Source organism: Helicoverpa armigera, chromosome 14, assembly GCF_030705265.1.
Source record: "Helicoverpa armigera isolate CAAS_96S chromosome 14, ASM3070526v1, whole genome shotgun sequence".
Lineage (NCBI taxonomy): Eukaryota > Metazoa > Arthropoda > Insecta > Lepidoptera > Noctuidae > Helicoverpa > Helicoverpa armigera.
Window position 1 is genome coordinate 1,940,888 of NC_087133.1, and position 24,105 is coordinate 1,964,992.

At 33.2% G+C, this 24,105-nt stretch overlaps 1 protein-coding gene across 4 annotated transcripts in view; it reads left to right on the top strand.

The window, feature by feature from the left end:
- The window catches only part of LOC110382308 (neuropeptide CCHamide-2), a 28,211-nt gene that overhangs the window by 1,703 nt on the left and 2,403 nt on the right, over positions 1-24,105 (top strand). Inside the window, exons 2-4 of one of the 4 annotated variants that reach the window (XM_021342892.3) lie at positions 8,998-9,075; positions 20,292-20,365; positions 23,780-23,921. In XM_021342892.3, coding sequence (XP_021198567.3) covers positions 9,006-9,075; positions 20,292-20,365; positions 23,780-23,921 — 286 coding nt within the window. In that variant the 5' untranslated portion in view covers positions 8,998-9,005. The remainder of the gene's footprint in view (positions 1-8,997; positions 9,076-20,291; positions 20,366-23,779; positions 23,922-24,105) is intronic. The other 3 variants (XM_021342894.3, XM_021342893.3, XM_021342895.3) reach the window with 3 other exon arrangements.

The following is a 24,105-nucleotide window of genomic DNA, read 5'->3' on the forward strand; positions in this document are numbered from 1 at the left end:
TGTGAATATAATAATTTCTTTAGAGTGTCTCCATTAGACCATTTTTTTGGAACCGTGCAACCAGTGTGACGTAAGTCTGACATCAGTCCAACCCAGGGGTATCGGGTTGCCCGGGTAACTGGGTTGAGGAGGTCAGATAGGCAGTCGCTTCTTATAAAGCACTGGTACTCGGCTGAATCCGGTTAGACTGGAAGCCGACCCCAACATAGTTGGGAAAAAGGCTCGGAGGATGATGATGACTTTAATACTCAGTAAGACTAAAAGAAGACAATAACTAAACTATCATTTAGTTCTGTTAGTTCTATAATTAAGTTCAACTGATTGTAGGCGTATTATTTTAATATTGAAGTTAGTTGTAACAGTTAAGTCGTTAAAAGTCATAGTACAATGGTTGGTGTTATCTCATACTCTATAAAGGAAGGAGTTATTATTGTTACTGACTAGTGGAAGGGTTAATCGTGGTTTTATAGTACATTAGTAGTAAAGTATATTTTGTAGAATGAAATAAGTATGCTAATAAAAATATACGAATATTACAAATAATTGTTGTTTAATAATATTTTGTTGAGCCATATTTAAATCAATTTGAATTTTACATTAAACTTGAGATAGAAAACAAAGCCTAAACAAAAATATACACAGGCAAATATGCAAATAGCAATGCCTAAAAAGAAAATTTCCGTAGCTCAAACAACTGAAAAACATATGTATATACGGTCGAATTAAGAACCAACCTCTTTCGTTTTAAGAAGTTAACTAACTCCTCCTTGCATTTTATTCCTTAATGTTGTGAGTCGTGGTACGTTTTTCAAAAACCTTCTCCTATTTCCACCAGCATCTTGCAACAAGGACATACCAATATAATAATATAATATAATTAGTTTGTCCATACCGTAAGCTGTAACACAATGCTATATTGCAACGTGCAACACAACATGACACGCAGCTGCGTTTTATGCGCGTTCCGTTTTATGCATAATGCGTTACGCGATACAAAACGTGGCGAGTATTTTTAGATATTGAAGTGGCTTGGTTTTCTTATGAGAAACTCGAAAAATATGAGAAAAGAGTTCTTTTTAATAAAAATAACCACTTTTCTGGTTTCTCCATGACATGTGCATAAAAAGAATTTTAGTTGAAAACCTTTTTTATTTTTTTGAGGTCGGCTGAAATAAAAGTATTTCTATGGAAAATAAAATTTGGTTTGAACACGTAGTATCTATACTTGGTGCGTTAGGAACTAAGCAGAGTTTATAAATATTCAGGGAAAAATGTTTTTTTCCTAAATAAATACAGTGGTGATAAACAAGCATGAGAAGACAAGTAATTGAAAATCTTATCCATTTTTGGAGGTCAAAAACATCGTTAATATTCCAAAAAACACCTGCTTGATACTCTCTTATGCGGCTATTTATCTACATAACTTTATTATTCACGAAAAGCGGAACTATTCCCCATACGATATAACAAATTTGGAGGCAGTCGTTTGAAAAGATTTATAGGGGAAAGGGCAGAAAACACCTTACAAAACTCATAACATTAATTTAACAAGCATTATTTATTTACGTAGTTCTTTTATGAAGTTCCAAAGCATACCAAAAACCGAGGCTTGTAAGTATAGTACACTGCAGACTAAACAGTGGGCCAAGAGTTGACCCGATGGTTGGTATTATTATTATCAAGAAAATCTTGATTCCAATCAAAGTTTTCAGTCGATATGATGACAGTTAAATACTTACCGGAGTTTTGTAATGTGTGTTACTACCATTCATCTTCATACCGATTCATGAGTCCTAACCAACTAAACGTTTGCAATGAGTACTCCTAAAAAAGCAGAGAATTATTAATCAAAGAAACAAAAATCCAGAACCTACTTAAAGTTTTCCAATAATTCAAATGGTGTGTTATTTCTATGTAATGATTTAGTTTTTTCCCAAAGGATCAGAAGTTGGTAAGAAACTAATTTTGGCACTTGGCTGTTTATTCGTACATTTGGAAACAATGCTTCGTTTGAACTTCTATTGGGACTGGATTTGTGTTCGCTTGGTCACCTGTCGCACATTTTCATTATAGCATAGTGGAGCTCTTTGTGGGAGAATTCGTCTGAGGAACTGACAAGACTACCGCTTAATACAATGTAGAATCACTTGCTTAACCCTATTTTTGTCATCTGTTATCGTTGAATACCAATGACAAGTTGGCTTCATTAATGATTTAAGTACATTACTACGTAAAAATCTTCACATTGAAATTCGATATTCCGAGACAGAAACAAACAATGCAGATTTAAGATACAAATGTGTACAAAAACCATTGGATGGTTCGAAAAAAATATCTTTGTCCTATAGAACAATGGGCTCGAAAAGTAACATCCATCATTTCATTCGGAATCCGCATCACTACCTCTATGTTACAGTACTCAACAACATTTTGTCATTCCAATATGTACGAGAAATCAATACTGTAAGAAATATTTCAATAATTTCCGCCGTGGGTTTCAAGTTTATATTGTTTTGATAGGTGGGGGAAGTTTTGAAGTGTGCCCGTCAAAACTTCAAAGTGATAAATGGCTTGAAATTATAATCATTGTAATTGATAAATGTCATCGATATTAGCTAACTAGTTAATAATTTAATTACATTTTTAGTCAACAGTGTTATGTTGGTTTAGTTCAATGAACTAATTACAAAATATACAGAAAAACTAAAGTATTTCCCTTAAAAGAGGTTGATTGTGCAAAAGTTATATTAATCCATGAGACTACCCTATATGAGACCTTTGCACTTCGGAAAGAGTGTTGGTTGATCTAAGTTGATAATAATTAACAATAGCCTTATTGCAGAAGATTGGTTCACGAAAGACAAAAAAGACATTACTCATACAGTACGCAATTTTTTAACCGACCTCCCAAAAAAAGAGGGGGTTCACAATTCGTCGAGATAGTTGACTTAACAGTATAATTTTACAAAAGAACTTATTTCAACATAAATCTTTTCAGATTTACAGACGTATGTCATGTTATATGTGCGGCCATGCAGATTATCACACCTTAAAATAAATAAAAAACATAAAAAAATGTTTCAGTTCATCATATAAAAATAAGTGAATTCGATGTAAATAGATTCCGTCGCGTTCCTACACAATATCTTTAAGTGCCGCGCGATACGTAATCATAAACTGATGAAGATTTTTTACGAGAACATAAAACTGATTGAAACGCTTGTTTTTATATATCACTGGCTTTTTTCGGATTCATAGATTTTTGGTGGTACCTATAGAAATGAAGAAAAAATATTCAGATCAGTTTCGAAAAAAAATCGAACACGTATGATTTACGAATAGTCAATTTGATAAATAATTGCGAAAGATTGACTTAACAGTCGATTTAATGTAACTTTTCATTTTCATTAGCCGACTATCAAAAACGAGGGAGGTTCTCAATTATGTTTTTTTTTTAACATCGTACCATTTCTTAATTTACATAATTAATTCAGCCTCGAAGAACATTAATACTATAATTACTCGTTTAGTATTAATGTGCTAATAAATCTATTTTCTATTACCTAATCTGGGTTGTCCTCCAACCAATTAACGGGTTGATATAATATTATAAACCTTGCATTATTAATGCATGCTAACATTATGCATTGAAATAAGCAACCATACCAGTTCGCATGTTGATAAGCTCAAGAATTGTAAAAAGGAAAGAGAATGTTCTTAATTAATTTATTGCGAAAATAAATTCATTCCAATAGCATAAATGTGGAATAGCAAGGTAAACTATGGTAACCCTATATTTCCCAGTTCTGAGTCACATGAAAGAGCTTTGACCAATTCACTGTGCCCTAGATGGATAGATGGTCACGCATCTACGGATTGACAGCGTCAAGAATTGCTTAACCTTATCATTGTTAGTCAGTAATGTAATCTTCAAAATCCTGCTGGCAATCTTTTGCAGATTTTCGCGAGAGATAGGCTTATTTCGAACAATAAAAGGAATGAAATATTTGTATCTAGACTCATTATAATAAAAGCAGGCAAGCGTAAACCCTATAAGTATTGGGTAGGCATAAAATGTAATAAATAGTAATTAGTTAAATTATAATTGGGTAAACCTCGTAAAAGCAGATAAATTGGCAAACACAGCTCCTAATTTGCTAGGTACCAAATTGTCATTATAAGAAAATATCGTAAAATCTATCTATCTGACATCCTAAACTAAGTTACGTGGGGGCAATATGACACCTCTTATATGGCAATGTGGCTGTCTCTCTTTTTGGCTTCTGACTAACAGAAAAGATTGATAAAGATGTTAAAATAAGCTTCTATACATAAAAAGATGACAGTTAATTTTAATAACAACCATTTTATTATTTTGTTAACTTCTCACAGTTCCATTCTATCAAGTTTATTACTTTATTGGTCAACTCTACTAACTTTCAGTCGATAAAGACTTTGTAATAAGTTTTGTGATTAAAATAAAATCTTCTTTGAAACTTCCAACTATTGAGATCTAACAGCAATGATTGCTTTTAAGTAATTATAACAAATTAATACCGGTTAGTAGGTAACTTTATTGTATGTACTTTGATAATTTTCAAAATTAATTTTATATACATATTTTAGTTTTCTCTCAGAACCGTCTTTTCACAGGTGTTACTATGGTTTATACTATAGCTAATGACTACATTAGCAATCATGGACCCTATTAGGGCATAAAGATTGTATGGGCGTGAAGGATTGATGGTCACACATAACAATACCAATTTAGACCAATCGTTTACTGAAATGTACTCTAATTCCAAAAGCCAATTACAAAATATAAAGTATTATCTGAACTAGGCTTCATGCATTACCAACAAAATATTAGTACTGAACTGTTTCAATCCTGTATTTTTCAAGATTCACACGAGGCGCAGTTAGCTGAAGTGAAATATGTAAAGCAGGAACAAACGTGAATCGGATTGTCCGTCATTTTCCGTGTGTCCGATAATCCTCCACTCTTTACCGTCAAAGGAAGCAAATCTCGTTGGGTGTACCCGTCCAATCAGTATTGTTGGGTTGTATATAAGATGTGCTGTTGGAATTAATATCCATACGGCTAACGGTGGTTTTACACTATTTTGCGAATTTTACGACAAAAAAAAACCGATCGCATTGGTACAAGTGTCATCATTTGAATCGCTAGTTTGTCAATTGTTTTGACACTCCGTTGCCGCGCGGAAAATCTGGCGGATTAATGTGAAAGCGATATCTATAAATTGCACATTAATCGGTACACACCTATCGTCTGTTTGTTTTTTAAATATACTGTAATTATACAAGAAACATTTATCTGTTGAATCCCAAGAATTATTTATAACTTTCCCATTCACAGAAGACACTGTTCCTTTGTGTTGTGACATATTGAAGATCCCCATACACAAAGAAGTTACCTATATCTATAGAAACTAAAGTTATTAATGAGAATAACGGAACTGTTAAGAGAAGAAGTTAGTTTTAACTGTGATAACTTTTGACATTGTATGGTTAAATTTTGCTTTTCATGGTTACGCGTGTCACAACCCCTTAGAAGTATCTATAGGATATTATACATGTCAGATACATACTCTATGTGAAACACAGATACCTACTTTGCTGTCAATTAGGTTGGAAGCTAATTTTAAAATATTTGAGAAAGATATAGAATGTTAAGAATATAATGTTGGTTTTAAAATTAAAAGGATGAAATATCCCTTAATTTTCCTAGGCACTAAAAATCTGTTTTTAAATTGCCGTTTTTCAAGAGTCAATTTTATTTTTTTCGTATCTAAGATAACTAAGGTGCAACGGAAAGAGGATGGCTAGATATAAATAATGATAAACCTAAAATAGAGGATTTACTCGGGAAGCCAGGTAATGTGATTACAGAGCGAAACGTTTTTGAATCTTTTGTGGGATAATGGCGAGGGATAATTTCGAAGTTTTCCTAATACCTCGTTTCTGTAGAATTTCCTGCTTTCTTGGTAGAAGTAGGTATACTAGTCCATTCTAACATAATAAAGAGGAAACAGTTTTTTGATTGTTTGTTTGTTTGGCTCGGAGGCTCAGAGACTACTGAACCGATTGAGAGAATTCTTTCACTGTTGGAAAGCTACATTATTCCCGGGTGCTATGCTATATTTTATTCCGATAATTTTGTAAGGGGACGGTATGGGAAAACCGTTGAGAATAATTAGTTGTTGGTCACAGATTTTAACTGTTAAAAAAGAACAAAAAACCCAATATTACAGCCTATACTAATATCACGGAGACATAACGGATTCTATTAAGAAGTTACAATCAAACTGCGTCAAGTGTTACCCGCGTCCGAAAACATTATAAGTGCGATAAACTGCCGTTAACTGAATTATTAACTTATGTGCCGCTTAACTAACTCTTGGATCTATTAGGTTACGTGCGGTTTGCTTCATAGAATTGTGTTAAAACTTGTATGAACACGTGGTAAGGAGTTTGTGTATAAAAGGTGCAATACTGAAAGTAGTACTGAAAAGACTTCTTACTGGCAGGTTGCTTCATTTTCAAATAAAGGGTCTTGACAGACAGACAGACAGACGGACAACAAAGTGATCCTATAAGGGTTCCGTTTTTTCCTTTTGAGGTATGGAACCCTAAAAAAGAACATGGTTTACAAAAGAGGTTCTTTTAAAAGCAGATTTTATGTCACACTGGCCACAGAGCATCTAGCTCAGATGATTGTCTAACGACTATACTTATTATTGTTTTGCAACTTTCAATCAACTTCGTAAGTCATACTTCCACATTGACAGTCGAAAAAGCCATACTAGTAAGACTTTTTCATTTCAGTATTACAAACCCGTACTAGAAATACTATTTCAATACCTACACTAAAATTATACTAAGTCACCCATCCAGGTGTTTCTCGAACTGAGTTAGATTCCCAAATACACTAAACAACGCCTGAACAGATACGCAAACGATAAAATCAATTCAACGGCAAAATGCATCGGACTACTAGAGAATTCAGGACAGACGCACCACCACAAATCACATTGTCGCTACTGAGCAATATCCATTATATCTTGACCTCTCATTGACTCAACTGCTCGAACTCTGGTCACGGCAAGGGGCGAAGAGAGAGCTCAACTTATGCTGGTCTGGTTCTACCAACTGTCCATTATACGCTGACCTCTCATTGCTTTATCCCCGGGAACATTGTTCAAGGTGAAAGGTAAAGACGGAGTTCAAGATAGACTGGTCGAGATAACAGTGTCTACGGACGTCCGGTTATGTGTAACTAAGTTGTTTTCCCGGTGGGAATGGTCTGATTACGTTTAGCTGTGGATCGCTTGGCCGGTATTTGTCGGTTTGCTAACTGTTATGCGGAAGAGATAGAATTGTGTGAAACTGAACGTTATGGTCGTATTCGAAAAAAGAATTCTGAATTTGAAAAAAGGTTGTGAAAAAAAGGTTTTCTTTTTTTATAAGGCTTAATAGCCTTCATTTTGAGGTACTGGCCGTTTATCGCATTTTACCCGCATCCTTCACATAATCCAGATTCACCGGTTATCCTCCAAAGTCCTTGACCAGAAAGATCCGCCTCTATTAAGAGAAAATGTTCTTCTAAAACAAGCGATGTGATTGTTTGCGTAAGCGTAAGATTTTTAAATAGATTTAGGTATATCTAAAGCTGTAGGTTTTTACATACTTTCTAAGTTCTACCAATTCATATTTGACCGACTAATGTGTCGTTAAGAAATGGCGATAACGTGGGCGCGCATTATAATGCAATTTGTAACAGTTATTATAAAGAGGTTGAGTTTCTGAGAAGGGGGGAAAGTCTTTCAAGTGATCGATCTATGAAAAATTATACTAAACAATTCTTCATTATTGAGCGAAACACAACCCCAATCCAACAGTGGATGAATCTTCAAAATCGGTTCAATACCTAGTTTTGGTACCTTCGGGCTACAAACGGACAAAAAATATTTCCTCTCTATATTAGTTTATAGTAGATTCACGTAATCAACGTGCAGTTGACAGCTCTCAATTTTCAAAGGAAAATACCATTTTTTGTACTGACTGACAGGATTGAAAACGGTTACAGCATACATAAGCTACTTACTTAAAACATTATTGCAAAATCAGTTCAATAACCTTTACAAAACGTTCGAATATTCGAATCGCATTTGAATATTTAAATTAGTGTTCCTATTTTAAAATGCGCCAGTTCGTCGAGAAAAGCGTCTACATTGCTATCTTGCCGAATTTGTTTATGTATTCAGGGCTTTAATTACAGAGTGCCCAGTGTATTTTGACATTTATGTACGTACCTACTTTTTGTAGTGATCATGTTTTATTCTGTTTGATATCACTTATGTTTTGTAGGTAACTAATATCATAGGTAGGTGTTGTTCTTATAACAATTTTCTTATACCACCTTAATAAGTTAAACTTTAAGCCGATCAGGTATTGTCTATAAGATATGGAAAAGGGTACTTATTTTTAATCGCCTACAAAAAAAGTTTTTACCTTTTCGAAAAAAATAAAAAGAATATTGGATGAATTTGGAACTTCCACCATTTTTTAAGCAATACAGTTAAAAGTTACCAAGTTTGATACAATCCTAAAATAAAACGGCGATTTCCTTTGTTTGTAATTATTAATGTTGCTTATTATTATTATTTGGCGAAACCAGAAGCTTCAAAGCCAATGTAAAAGTATTTGTAAAGATTCCGGGTGTTGCCAACAAATAAAACAAAAGACGTACCGTTTTGTGAATAATTAGCACCATTGAGTTTTGAAAAAAAATCGGTTGCTAAGACGTAATGTTAAAAATAGTTTTAATGTTTATTAACTGACCATAAATAGGGTCAAAAATACTACATATTTTCCATTTAAATATATTTGAAATGATTATTTTTTTAATGCATTAAATATTTTTTATTTTTAGTGGATGACCAAGTAATGAATTAATTTTATTTTAATTTGTTGCAGAAACAAAAATGGCCCAGATGTACCTAGCTGTCACCATCGTAGCGCTGCTCGCGATCTCACACGGTGTCACCGCAAAACGTAAGCTATATTATAAAAAAAAAAAATTATATAAGTTGTTTTTTACAAATAATTTTTAGCAAAGAATACAAACACAGTTTGAAAATGCTACATACATTTTTAATTTCTACCTCGATTGATCTATCTATGTAATCAGAACTCTGTGGTAGTCAACTACAAACTTAGCATTCATCCTCTAACAATTACTACAACTTTATTAGGCAGACCACAGAACTAATAACATATAGACAAGTTACACCATGAATTTGCATACCTACTTCAGGAAACTTAAACTTCAAACAACAACCTACGTATGATTACTTTGTAATTGTAATACTAGGCCGTTAGAAACTTGGAATAAACAATTTGTGTTTATTCGTACCTACCGATCACCACTGAACGTAAACTTAACTGTTTAACTTGGCCCAACTTAGTTAAACTTGCTCTAAGTTAAGGCCTAAGATCCGGTACAAATGTGTAGGACTCAAAATAAACTCTGTTCACGTTGTAATTGTTATATTTTTGAGCACTTTGTTATTTGATTTAGGGTTAAAAAGCAATTGTACAAAGGCATCAATAAATAAAACTTACCAATAACCGTGTTTAGGAGGGAATGATAAACTTTAGGTCCCGGCTGTCATTTGAATATCTTTGACAGTCGTCACGGGTAGTCAGTGACTTACTGACTGTCAACCGGTCTTACCTAGAGGTAGGTATAAGATTGACCAGGTAATTGGATTGAGGAGGTCAGATAAACAGTTGATCCTTCTAAAACACTGGTATTCAGCTGCATCCGATGAAACTTGAAACCGATTCCAACATAGTTGAGAAAATGCACTTTTATTTTTGATGAAGGTTTTAAAACGCAAACAAAATTAGTGGATTTAGCACCAATCAAATAAAAAAAGAATTTTTATTTACGATAGATTTTAAGCAATTCACTATTTCTTTTTATTGTTTATAAATTGGATAATTATACTAATTATAGCATTAACGTTGTTATACTATCTCTACAAATATCTCTAAATGTATATGAATAAATCTGTTTGATAAAACTACTAATTAAAATATTAAACACGGTCTGTTGATTTAACTAATGTAAATATGAATACTTGAAATAATATTAAGGTTTCGCAAATGAATTCAATTATTTACTTTAATGTTTAATTTTATATTTTAGTGAAAACTTAAATAAACCTCTAAATATATTTGGATTAAGCTGAGATTTTAATGCGTTTTGTAAACATAGTTAGTATTTTATCCTAAACGTGTTTATTTTTAAATCATAATTTTCATTTTGTTATTTCTACATTTAAATTATTATTTCAACTTGCCTGGTCAATCAAGTTTTTATTTACAATCTTTATCTCAATAATTTTTTCAACACTTTCATTAAAAAGAGAATTATCTATTCTCTTATTTTAGAATTGTTTTAACACTCTGATTATCTTATAAAATTAGTAACGTATTACCAAAATGATATAGGATACTCTTTTTTTCAAAACAAAAACCAAGTAAACGGATAAAAATGGACAAAAGAAACCAAGACAAAAATAATAAAAAAATGAAAATAAAATAACATATGACAATCATATGTCAACGACACTATGTAATTTGCAGTGGATGGGATTACACCATAAATGAGCGAAGTTCCTCATACTCTATGGTGCCCGAGGGATCTAGACAATTTCCTTGAAATAGACCTTTTTGTTTTCATTTTGGGGAAAGAAAATTCCTTTATGGAAGAATCATCATCAACCTTTTTATCGTCCCACTGCTGGGCTGCGGCCTGCTCTCACGCGGAGAAGGATTGAGTGTTAATCACCACGCTTGCTCAATGCAGGTTGGTGATTTCAAACTTCATAGTCTGTCTTCGTAATCTAAAATGGCTGCGTAATCTTTAAGACGGAGATAGGCTATCTAATTTTTATTCGGGTGCGAGACGTTGTTCTTTCGGAAGCCTGCAAGTCGGGAAATCTAGCATAGGATAAAGCTTTTATATACTACAGATTTTGTATTAACATACATATAGGGAAATCAAAGATTAAAAAAAAAAACTGAAAAAAATATATTAAAAAACACAATGAATACATTCATTATTAAAAATCTGCATCTATTATAATGAAACCTCTTTTTTTATTTGGTTCGCACTCATTACATGTTATTTTCAGCAATCACGATAAAAACTTTTCACAGACACCTTTTTTCGCTTATAAAAAGGAGTAAAATGTTAGGATTGTTGAAATAACACCCTCTATGTTTATACAGCGAGTTAATTAATTTGATGTTATAATAAAAAGGACGAGTGCAAAACCTTTGGAATAGGTACTCGAATTTAAAAAAGCGGGGGTGTTTTTCTGTATTTAATTCGAACATTATCGCTGTGAAATGGTGCTTTTGAATTCGTGAAGAACCGTGTTTTGAGTTAGGACGGTAAAGTAGAGTATATTTGAGATGGTTTGTTATTTTGATTCTTCATAAATTATATATACATTACATTCGATACATTAGTACTATAGAATCTGAAATCATTTACATGCACATTATTTATGTGTGTATGTTTCTGAAGCAAAAGCTGAAAATGGTGACTAAAGTTCTGTACTGTACTGTAGAATCATTTTAAATGTCTTAATACGTACACTGACGAAAGATAATCGGAAAACAAGAAATAAACGATCGAACAAAGAAGGACAATTCCACAAACAAAAACCAAAGACAAGATAGATTTCCTATAAACTTATGATTGACAGTTAATATCAGTATTAACGACTTTTACGTTACCGAGAAAAATCGATGAACATCTATCAAAATTAGTGAGATAGTTTGACAGGATAAGGGTATCTTTTAGTTACGAAACTACGTAGACCTAGGTACTTAACTCAGACTTATTTAGTCATGGAATTCAATGGAAGTGAATGAAGAATTGTTTAGCCAACAAGCCTCTACACTGAAGAGGTTTCGAGCTTGAATTTGTTTCAAGGATATTAAGAGGCACCTTGATTTTTTTTATAACAATATCTGTGGGTGCTAAGAGGATAATTTTGACACTTCAGTTTTTTGGGAAGTTTTTAATTTTATTACGATTTTTTTTTGCTAGGGACAATACTTTTGGAATAGTCTCTCATTTGTGGTTCAAGCCAAAAATTAATTCAGAAGAAGTTTAATTTTCTTTAAGTACGAGTAAATTATGTCATCATGTAATCTTCACATAAGTACGTAGCATAGTTTAATATTTAAGTATAACTTAAATTACCAGATGGTCCGACCGACGGTTCAGTTTGGTCCCAGTGCACAACCATTTTTTTAAGAATAACAAAAAATATAATCAATGTTTTGAAAAATAAATATAATACAATATAAAACTATAATCAATGTTTAGAAAAATAAATTAAACACAATATAATAATTACTAACCATAAACATAAAATAATCTTCTACATAACACATACAACATATGTCCCTCGTTCATTAAGTTTATTGAGAACATGAGACGTGAGCAATCTCCATCTTTGCACGCATTTCGGTAACACAATGGAAAAATATTTACTTTTACCTATACACAGGGAAGTTTCAAGTGCGAAGAGGGTAAATCTTTCGTCCTTAAAGGTTAGATTAGTACAAAGAAAATAAAGAAAATAATCACCAGGTTGTTGATGACCCTTCTCCATAGGACTTTGCTTGAGAACGAGGATTTTACCTTGGATTTGAAAATGTTTTTTTGTTTGGTTACTTCGTTTTTGTTTTGAGCAATGGGTTTGACAATTTCATGTAGAAGAATGGAGGAATATTTTTTGATATTGTATTCGAATCTAACTATGTCCACAGATTATCTTAATAGTTACTCCGTCTGCTATGTCTTATAAAATCCTATACTAACTTACTTTAAATTATACTACCTTTAACTTTAAATACAAGTCAAGGTCGAACTTAACTTCTTTATTAATCTATTTTTAAAATAAAGCTTAGAACAGAATATAAAATGAAACAGGTAAGTATTGAATAAAACAAATGAGCAACAAATTCTTCAAAGAGAACACAAAAGTCGTAATAAATTCAACCGCAGAGTCGAAATGTAAGTTGTCAGGGACACCATGAAATAAACAATGTTCACCTTTGATGGAAGAAAAAGGTTTTAATAGTATTTACAAAGTCGATATTTTCGTAATTAAAACTGACGATGACTAACTTTTCGGTGAAAACGTGGAAAATCTGCAGTGTAATAGGGCTATTTATATTATCATTTCAACATATTTGATAATTTTTTTAATGTTGCTCTTAAAGAAGTAAGTATATAAGACCATTACAATAGGTACTTAAATCAAACTACGACTTAATATTTCTCATAACCACCCCCCTCTGAATTATCAAACCCCAAATACATGATCCTACCACGCCTACCATTAACGTACATAACATAAGTTACGTGATTACTTGATCGTAACTAACCGCGTACAAACATTGTGTACTAGCCTTAACTTGCTAACAATATGCTGCCTGATAACTTTGGAGTTTCATTTTCGTACCCTTTACAATTGATTTTTGTTGTTAATTGTCAAATTGGGAAAGTGTTCTTCTAAAGTTGAAAGTTGAAGAAGGTTGTAATTAACAAAAACTCCGACTTCCACCTTCCGACAAGCACTGAAAGGGAAAAAAGTGGACCTTTAACATGGTTCTAGAAGTCGGTGTGTGCAAGATTGTTGCCTGTGTTTTTATTGCCACCGTATTCTAGGGTCAAAAGTTTTATTTTTCCCTTTGAGTGTTTTGTGAAGCCGATCTTTATTTTGTCACCGACTTCTAGGGCCATGTTGAAAGATTTATTTTTTCTTTCTATTCCGTGTTCTGTGACGTCGATTTCAATTTTTTATTTTTAAAAAACTTGTACTTAAATTCTTTAAAGCATTACACATTCTTAATAACAACTTTTTGAGTATGTTATGTAGGAAAACTAGGCAAAGGAATATTTTCGTGACTTCCTAGTAGCTTGGAACTCAAACGCTGAACTCTTTTGTGTAAAACTTATAATTCGCGAGTATGTGACCTGTGAGCGTCATAGGAAGTAGATGCTGACTTTTTGGAAAGTTTAAAATCTTATGGAAAGGAATCTTAGTCGCGTTGCATCGTTCTAGTTTAGTTAAAACCTACATAGGAGGTATTTAAAAAGGTTTGCAATATCTTTACGTCAGCAACAAAAAATCATGTAAATATATTGTTGGATTACTAAAAGTTACACTGGTTTCCAATCTTGAAAAAACCCCATATAGGAATGAAAAAACATGTAATCCTTTCAGCTGAATGAACAAGCACCCATATGTAAGAGTGAACAGGCACAATGAATGTACGTTTTCTTACAATATCTTTGGCAATCTATGCATCCTATAAATAAGAATGTGTGATAAACACAAAAAAACATATCCATTTTTATAGGTGTTAATCAAATGTAGGTAAATGATCTTAAAACTAAAAATGGATTCCGAAGAATTGAAAACCGTCTCCCTTTTGGGAAGTTGATTGATTTGAAAACACATTTCATTAATTAAAATTGCCATTACAATTTCTGAAGTTACTCTCACGTGAAATCTAATTGTGCCTGCTGTTGTCTCTTAAACTTAAAAATGTGATCTATTGGGACTAATTCTATAGCAGTAAAAGTCAACACTCTAAAACAATATGAGTATGAAAATAACGTTCATTATCATTATAAAAAAACTTAAGTGGCCATTTTGCAAGAAAACTGTGCTCGCATCGCATCCTTAACTTAACTTTTTGAATGTCACTCGCTAGTAAGTATAACCTGTAGCTAAATAGCTTTTATTTATACACTAATTGGTCTCCTGGATAATAACTATATTTCCAGTTACTTCTCCATTGAATTTGAGATGAGAAACTTGAAGTAAGAAGGAAAGTTTTGAAGTCTGTGAGTAGTTTTCCTAGCTCAAAGGACGTATGAATGAAACGATGAGATATGTTCGTGACTATTGTGGAATAGTTTTTGGAAAACATTATTACTGTATTCGCCTTAAATACATGTTCCTTCAGTAAATATTTGTAGTTTTAACTAGGTTAGGGTTTGACAAATTTAATCACACATACATAGATGTCTTTCTATATAAATATATATAAATAAGTATTATGCATGGGTACAATTTACGAAAAACTTGTGGTATCTGACTGGTCAAAGATTAACTTTTCTTCAAAATTATGTCATTTGCGTATGTCGGGCGTACCACTTTTTTCACCTTTTGATAAAACTCTTTTTTTAACACAATACAATAAAAATATACAGTCGTTATTGTTGTATTGTATATCATTATATCTAACACCTGTAACCAACACAATCAACACAATAAAGATACTTAATTTTATTCCATTTATCTTGGCTTCTGTGTCAAAACACTATGTCTTACACCTAACTGTTTATAAATCTTAGCTTCTTTGGACACTAAACTATATCTTACATCTAACTTTATGTCGTGTCTAAATCATTTTTCACTCTGTGGACGCATCTGTATGTGAAAGAGAAAACCAACATAAATCCATACTAAAAGTATTATAAAAGATATCTTGCTTGTCCAACATTTATAAACTTTTGTTACCCGTTATTTTAAAATGCGTTTCACATTTGTTGTGAAGATTTTTGCAAATGTACAAGGTATAAGCTGTTGTTGTTTTGTATTGTCCATTGTGTACCATTTTGTGTCTACTCTACACTATTGTTTTATAGTGAGTTTTTCCATTTTTCATTTTTAAATTATCCTCATTGGCCAAATTATGTAGGTGTACATAATTCTCATTATTTTGGAGTTGCTTAACGTCACTTATTTTTGACACATTATGATCGGAATTCTCTCAATTTTGGACTAAAGTTATATTTTTATACTCGCGATTGGTTATTTTTAATAATTTCTATAGGTAATAGTAGTATTAGCAGTATGTAGTGTTGTATTTAAACTCAGATATTAATGATATTTTTACGGCGTATTTTAATGCACCAAAAACTTGTACTACCCACAAATACAACCACTTACAAGACACCTTTTCTAATCCATAATTTAAGCAGTAACATCCCAAAACGTCTCAGAGTCTCAAGATATCTTCCCAGCATCACTAATAAGACAGACTCCTTGGGTCCATTCATTAGTGCAACGAGATTGGCTTAGTTTGACATTCATAGGACTCCGGTATTCAGGCAGCTAGATGTAATTATTATATAACGTCTTGGAACGTCCAGGGGCTAAGAAAATACGTGGGAAGGTGCCTAGTGCTGACTTTAGTTTAAACTAAAATCCCACTGTAGAATGGCGAAATATTTTGTGCTAAAGTTAAATAAGAGTCAAGATTGTCAATTGATAAGAAAACCATAAAATAAATAAGTTTCTAATTGTGTGACGTTTGCAAACGCCATCTGTTTTCGGAATTAGATTACCAGTCGATTTGTGTTGGATTTAAGATTTTAAGAGATTATAATTAAAGTAGGATCAATATAGATTGCTCCGTTGGTTTAGTTTGTAGGGATATCGAACTGGGCACTAGTTAGTATGTCATAGTAAATGTCAGGTAATTTAGTTAAGCCAGCTTCCGGATCACTAGAATGCCACTGAGTATCAATACTTGACGTGACCTACCTACATACAAACGCGGTATACTTCTCTAAGTAAAAAGCAATAAGACAAATGACGATCTAAACTGTGACAACGTATAAAAGTGCAAACAAGAACACGCAAAGCACTTGTTTCACACATACCATTCCCAAAATGATTTCACACATTCCCCAATGACGTGAACATTCAGAACCCCGTCCGTTTGTCCGAATTCCCGTCATTTCGCGATCTATCGTTGCATAATGCAGCTGTGTTCGGAAATATCCGGTTTTATCCGATTAGTCGGAAATGTCATTAAATAGGACTAATGGTACTAAACGGGTTGTAATGTTAATCATACTTATGTAAGCTTCAATGATTGGGTTAAAGTTGTTTTAATTTGAGGCATATTCAAATAGATCCAAGAAGTCATATAATGACACCAGACATAGATATCTAATTAAAAAAAGAATTGAAAAGTTCAATGATAATTTGTTTTTAACAAGTACATAATTGAGACGTCGACATTTGAAATTAGATTACAATTTTTATGTCTTGCTGTTATCTCGTGGCGTAATATTATGTGTGTATTTTTTGTCAATTAAGTATGTATCTGTACACTTTCTATAAAACATATACCTAAACATTACCTTTCAAATCAATTAAGAACCATAAAAACTTGATTAAGAACTGAAATTCATTTAAAAACTCTCATAACAAAGTTTATCCTAAAGAGACACGGTCATTGAACCTTAATTAAAAGTTATAAATCAATTATGTTAAAACATTGTAATACTTCCGTGTTACTTGGTAATCGAGTTTACATAGTAATTTACTTCATAAACGTGATTATATCCATTAAGCGACCGCTTCCAGACAATTACACAAAAGTGTGTGTACGCACACAAGTACCTATGGTTAATATTTAAAACTGTGATATTTATTTCATTATCAGTTTAAGTATGTTCAAAAAATTCTAGTTTAACTAGGTATGTCTATGGAAAAAAGTATTTTTAAAGGAGTATTCATAGTTTGTATTTTATTGATGGCAGCAAACAGTCAAATTTTGTTTGATTTTTAGTGCAAAATAGCCCATTTATTGATTAAGGCGGGCGGGCTAGTTCCCATGGGACGTGAGTAAAAATAACAATTAAAGTGTGATCTCCTGGGAAGCCACGTACCTACATAATTTATTATCAGAAAATTAATTAACCAAATTAAATTGTTTTCTTTTGAATGTCACCGGAGATACAAATCTTCGTACTTTGAGCCCTCTTTTTGGAATAAATTACCTATTTTTACTACTTTTGAAAAGCATAAAGGTCTGTAGAAGTATTGTTTAGGTGTTAAAGTACTAGCACACTGCAAACTAAACAGTCGTATTTTTTTATTACAGAAAATCTTGATTCCAATCATAGTTTTCAGTCCGAATGGCTAAATACCTGATCTTGGTAATGTGCGCACTACTATTCATCTTCATACTGATTTATGACCCCAAACATCGACCCCATGACCGACTAAAAGTTTGCAGTGTGCTTACTCTAAGGGAACTTTACATCACCGAGTACGGTTCGTTAGAACTAATCCGGCGTCATCCGAACCGTGTCCGATCGGTTGCGTCACGTAAGTTCACACGTGTAGCCGTCCGATACATTCCGGCATAGCATTCTAATCCGGTGACGACCTATTTAGGTTTAGTTGATCTGTTTCTGCGAAGTTTCGTGTTCATTTGTAGTGTACAAGAATTTTTCTGTATAAGTATGGTATTTCATTATTAGACAAATTGGTTTCTTATTCCAATTTTGAATGATTTATATCACTTGTGATTATTTATATGACTTTTGTGTCGCTAATTATAAAACAATAGAAAATAAATTGTATCCCGCATATATTAGCGCTAAGCCATACAACGGGTTATGTTAAGTTTAAGGGTGTTAAATTAGAGGTGTATGGGGTAAACTAACATCGTCTTAAACAATTTGCCAACCTCACCTGCCCGTAGTGCACCGAATTGAAAAACATTCGAGGCTCTGGTTATCGACTGGTGGTGATATAACCACCACACAGCACCAAGTGGGATATAATATTTTTGATTGAAGATATTATAGACTCTATTATCGTTTTGTTTTACCCAATTATTGTATTAAGTAAAGAATATATAAGCCTATGTATATCACACTATACCTTAACGTTCCAAAGAAACATAGTTTATACTTAAAGTCCCAATTTCCAAGAAGACTCAAAACCCCGGTTCCCAACTCGGCAAGTAAATGTTAAAACAAACGCTATAAGGCAAACGAGGGTTCGTATGCAAACCGACTGCCAAAGCAAAGACTGCGGTTAGACTACGGTCAGCCGTGAACTTGTAGTGTATCGATGAGGGGATTTTTCTTTCAGTTTTTGAGTTGAAATTGAGTGATTGTGCTGATGGTGTATTTTGAGGAAAAGTTTTGATATTTCTGCGTTCTGATATGTTAAAAAATAATAATTCGGTTTTGGTCTGTTTCATATGCGAAGATTAGTCTTTTACCAGCCATTTTTATCGACTAAGATAAAAAAGTTTTACATCACACCAATTTTATTTTTTTTCTCAAAATTCATATTATTCAGATTATCTTTCAAACGAAACCAACTCTGCTCGTTTCAAACCGTGTACTAATTTCAGACATACTTGCACATTTAAACAATAGTGCAACTAACATGGCCAAAAAACTCAAAGTAAACACTAAACTTCATAACCTGACCCAATTCTTTAAATCGATACTAAACAAATACATAATCGATACAAATCTAATCGGTATTACAGCAACAAAACATAACTTGTAACTATTCAATTATTGGTTCGAATAGAAAAGCATTTGTGTTTGAATCCATTGACAGTTTTTTGTTATCGTCCTTCGGCGATTCGAGGAATATGTGTCAGTGATGTCATGTTTTAGCGTAGGTTAGGTATGTTCGAGAAGACTATTGTATACTTTTTTTAAAATTTATTTTGGAATTTTACGTATAACATAATATTAAGTTTTTGAGAATTTAATAAAAACGGGTTTAAAAACCATCACTAAATAATAATAAAAAAAAAAACATAAAATTAAAGTAAAATAACTATGTGATTCCAAATTTTGAGTCATCTCATTCAAATACTGAAAGCCGTTTTTGCTTTTCTGTGGTTTTTACACATTAAAGGGCGTGCAAAACCTTAGTAATTAGATAATGTGACGCTTTATTTTCAGATTATAGAATACTCGTATCAAAACGTAATTTTCTAAGTGAATCTGAAAACTTTTGAGTTGTACAATATGAATGGCAAACTTCGTACAAAGCTAGTCACATGGGGAGTGAGAAAATAAATGATGTCGTAAAACAATGCTTAGTGTGTTAGTTCTTATTGCTACTTTTTTTTGAAGATTCATGTACTTTTCAGCAATTAGATATTGTTTTATGCGGTCAGGTCAAATCTCTATCTTTAGATTTTACTAACAATCTTTTCAGTTTTTTTCACTAGCGGATTTTTCGTGCGGTAAAACGCGCCATGTGTCACGCGAAGGAACATGCAACGTAGGCACACGTATACGCGCTATAAATGCTCCTTTGTGAAAGCGCTTTAAGACAGTCTGAATAAGTTTAGATTGATGTAATATAATTTTAATTTGTTCCCAGGTGGGTGCTCCGCATTCGGTCACTCATGCTTCGGAGGCCACGGCAAGAGGTCGGGTGACACTGCAGCATTGGATGTAAGTACTCATCTTAATCACCATATTGAATAACAATTTTCCATTGTTGGATACAGGTCGCCCCTAAGGCCTACAGAAATAAAGCTAGTAGCCGGCGCTAATCTATTAGCTTTTTTGGTGCTGCTCATTTTGGTAACAGTAACATTAAATAACGCAAGCCAATAGAAGCAACGTACATACAGCTAACGACTATCCGGGGTATCGAGTATCCGATTGGTATCAGAGCAACTAAAAACTCTTATGAAATTCATCTTCAAAATAAACTATCAACCAACCTGCATCGGTCCAACAAACTGCCGACAGTTTAGTCTGCAGTTTGCTTAAATCCTTGCCTTTTTTATCGTTCACAGTTCAACTGGGCTGGGCACAGTTAAAGATTGAACAATTAATGATAACTTAAATCTATAGTAAAATTGCGGAATAGTGGCCAACTTGTTGCTCGTACAATTAATAACAATATAATGTATTGTTATGGGTAGTACCGAGCGTAACCACATGACATTACTAGCTTGGTGGCAGATGCTGCGGGCTATTTAGCCCACATTGTATATTGTGGAAAATGTACTTTGTGGTTATATAAATAAGGTCGGTTCTTTATTGACTTCGATTTTAAATAGTTGGAAAAGGATTAGTGTAAGAGTTATTTGTTAACAAATTTTTTTGTGTTGCAAGCTTTTCCATCGACTTCGTTCAGATAAAATCACACAAAGTTCTTGAAAATGCAATTTACCTCAATTTGTAAATGACATGTATTTTTAATTAAATTAAAATTTATTGTGAAAGCCCCACACCTTACAATAATTAAATTAAATTGAAAGCAAAATCCAAAAACACGTTTCGTTCGACGCACGGTTTTTAAATGAAAACCTGAAGAGGGAAATTGTAACGCCATTTCAGAAAGTCCCCTCGAAGCAGAGACGAATTTTAAAAGCTTAATTGCACTGCGATTATATCCTTTCAAAAAGATAATTTGTGCGTGTTTTTAAATTATATCCAGCAAAAAATATCCAGAAAACAAAATTTTCGAGATTTTTTAATGTATTTTTAATTTTCTGCTATTTGAAAAAGTTTAAGCTAGTAAATTTAAATCTTTTGACAAGAAATTGAATAATTCATTGTTCATGTAATATTTTTATGCAATTTTAAATTATTAAGTAGGTAAGTATGTATTATTTTAATTATTGAGGCACTATGGACATTTTGAATAAACTTATCCTTAACCTTAACCTTGTTCTTACGATAAAAAATGTTACGCTATCACAAATTAAAAGATAATATCAAACATACATACTCATTCATATGTTATGTTAAACGAAGTTCAAGTGGACAAACTTTATGAGGAAGAGTGAAGGGCTCTCCTTTTCCTAAATCTACAATAATGTTATAGTTTCCATATAATGGAATATAAACATTGACTTCTAATGTTTTCTCATGATAGCGGATGATACTTCAACTTTATGCAATTTTGCTTAGCATGTGTAGGAAGGCTCTTTAAAAATAAAGAAATGAGCGATTGGTTTGGACAATTTTCAGGTTTTTGAGCACCTTAATCAACACTTTTTAAACTGCCGACAATTTTTGAGACTGAGTTATAACTACTGATCTGAAATATCAACGGTGTTACCTGCGTTTTAAATTAGCTATCTGGCCTAATAATATCACGTTAACCCACTGACTTTTTTAAAAGTCAAAAATGATATAAATACATCGTTACAAATCTAATTTGCGATTAAAGTATACCAAACACAAAAAGTTTTTAAGCATAGGTAACCAGCAAAATATTGAAGCGTGGGTTACCAAAATGATAACAATTATTTAAAAAAGGTCAATTACACATTCACAGTTCGTTAAAGCCGTAACCTTTAGTGGTAAATGATGGTTCCATTACGATTACGACCACAAATTAAAATCTCCGTACCATCGCGTGCCAACGTTGGTGTAAAACGTTTGATGATCACCACATGGGTAACCACTAATGACCGCATACGCCGAATACCTTGTAGTGATGGCCGAATACTGGCTTTAAGGCCGAATACCGAGCTGTTTATTGAGATTTTTGGTTTTTATGTGCTATTTTTTAGATTGCTTCTTTGAGGCAGAAGTTCTCATGAACATAATTTGAATAGACTAAAGATAGTAGTGATAGAAATGCGTTTATTTGCTTTTTAAATGAAGTGGGAAAGTACAGAATTTCCAAAAATGTTAATGAAATTTTTGCCGCTTGAATCTTCAGTTGCTAAAGACATATTTTCGGCCGCATATGAGTAATATTCGCGGAGTACATCACTAGATGTAGTGGCTACTTCGTTAGCCGGACCTTCTAACCTCTATATTTCCTAATTACTATCTCGCGTTGCTTTTAGCAAAACTTTTGTAATTGAGGCATGCCCGTCAAGGGGCTCTTAGGCAAAACATTACGACTATTAGCCACTTTAATTTCTGAAATTGTTTTACGTCAAACTTTGTTCTCTTTCCTTATATAATAGACGTGACATGTGACATTTAAGTTCGCAGTTTTGAGTTTCAATTTTGAGATATTAAATTGTTTTGAAGCAAGCGTCTTATGTGTTATTTACTGTGTGTAATCTGGAAAGGGTCCAAACATAGACAAAGAATAAGGGATAAATGCTAAGCAAAGTTTCATAAATATTGCAATTCTATTTTAAAGAGTTAGGTTTCTTACATACCAGTGAGGCATTTCAAACACTTGCATTTATCTCTTAAAGAATTCCATCCTCTCAACAAATACCAATACGCCTGCATTCACCCAGTAAAAGTTCCTGAATAAATTAAAACGTTGCATCGTTTCGCTTCAAATTCTGATGTAACATGAAGGCATTGGGCTTCCTTGTAATTGTCCGATAGATCGCCAAAGGTCCGAGCGAAGTGAACGAAGTGGGCGCAGTGATCCATACTTCACGAATTAGTCACTCAAAAGTCGAAAGTTGCCTAAACTGGATTTCGTGTGACGCTGTCGACGTTTAGAAATAGGAGGGTTATTGAAGCGTGATAGTACGGCAAACTGTTTTTCAAGTAGATCTAAAATCTCTTTGTACAAAATAGTCATGATTACCAAAACTAGAATTATGACAAATAGACATTGCCACTGCACCTTACATCTTGCATACGTAATGCAGGTAGGTATATACTTTTAAAATTCACTTTTTCCATAACATATCATTTGCTTAGTGTTATTCTTAGTTGTCAAGGTTTCTGGTTTCCAACTATTGGTTATTAACAGCGAGACCTTTCAGACTTTGTATTTCATAAATTGTGAAACTGGTGCTCTCTTCAACGACTGACAGAATATCAGGAGATTCTCCTTTTGGGAAGTCAGATATCCGATCCTTACTGCAATTTTAAAGGCACGGGTTTCCAAATCTACACTTAATAAAGGCTGCTTCTTTTACCCAGCAGTTATCAAATCAAGACCTGATGGCGCGCCACCAACTCGGCCAGGAGGAAACTCCCCCGCACCCCGTGTACCCCCACTCGGGGTACAACGTGCTCCCCTCCGGTGATGACATCATACCCATCCGGGATGGAGGTGAGGACAGTACGTAGAGATGTACTTATGTAGATGTAGTGGAGTTTATTGATGGGTTGGTGGGTTGTTTGTGTGTCTCTAAGAAGAGCACCCTGTGTATCCTCACTCGGGGTACAACGTGCTGCCCTCCGGTGATGACATCATACCCATCCGGGATGGAGGTGAGGACAGTACGTAGTGATGTACTTATGAT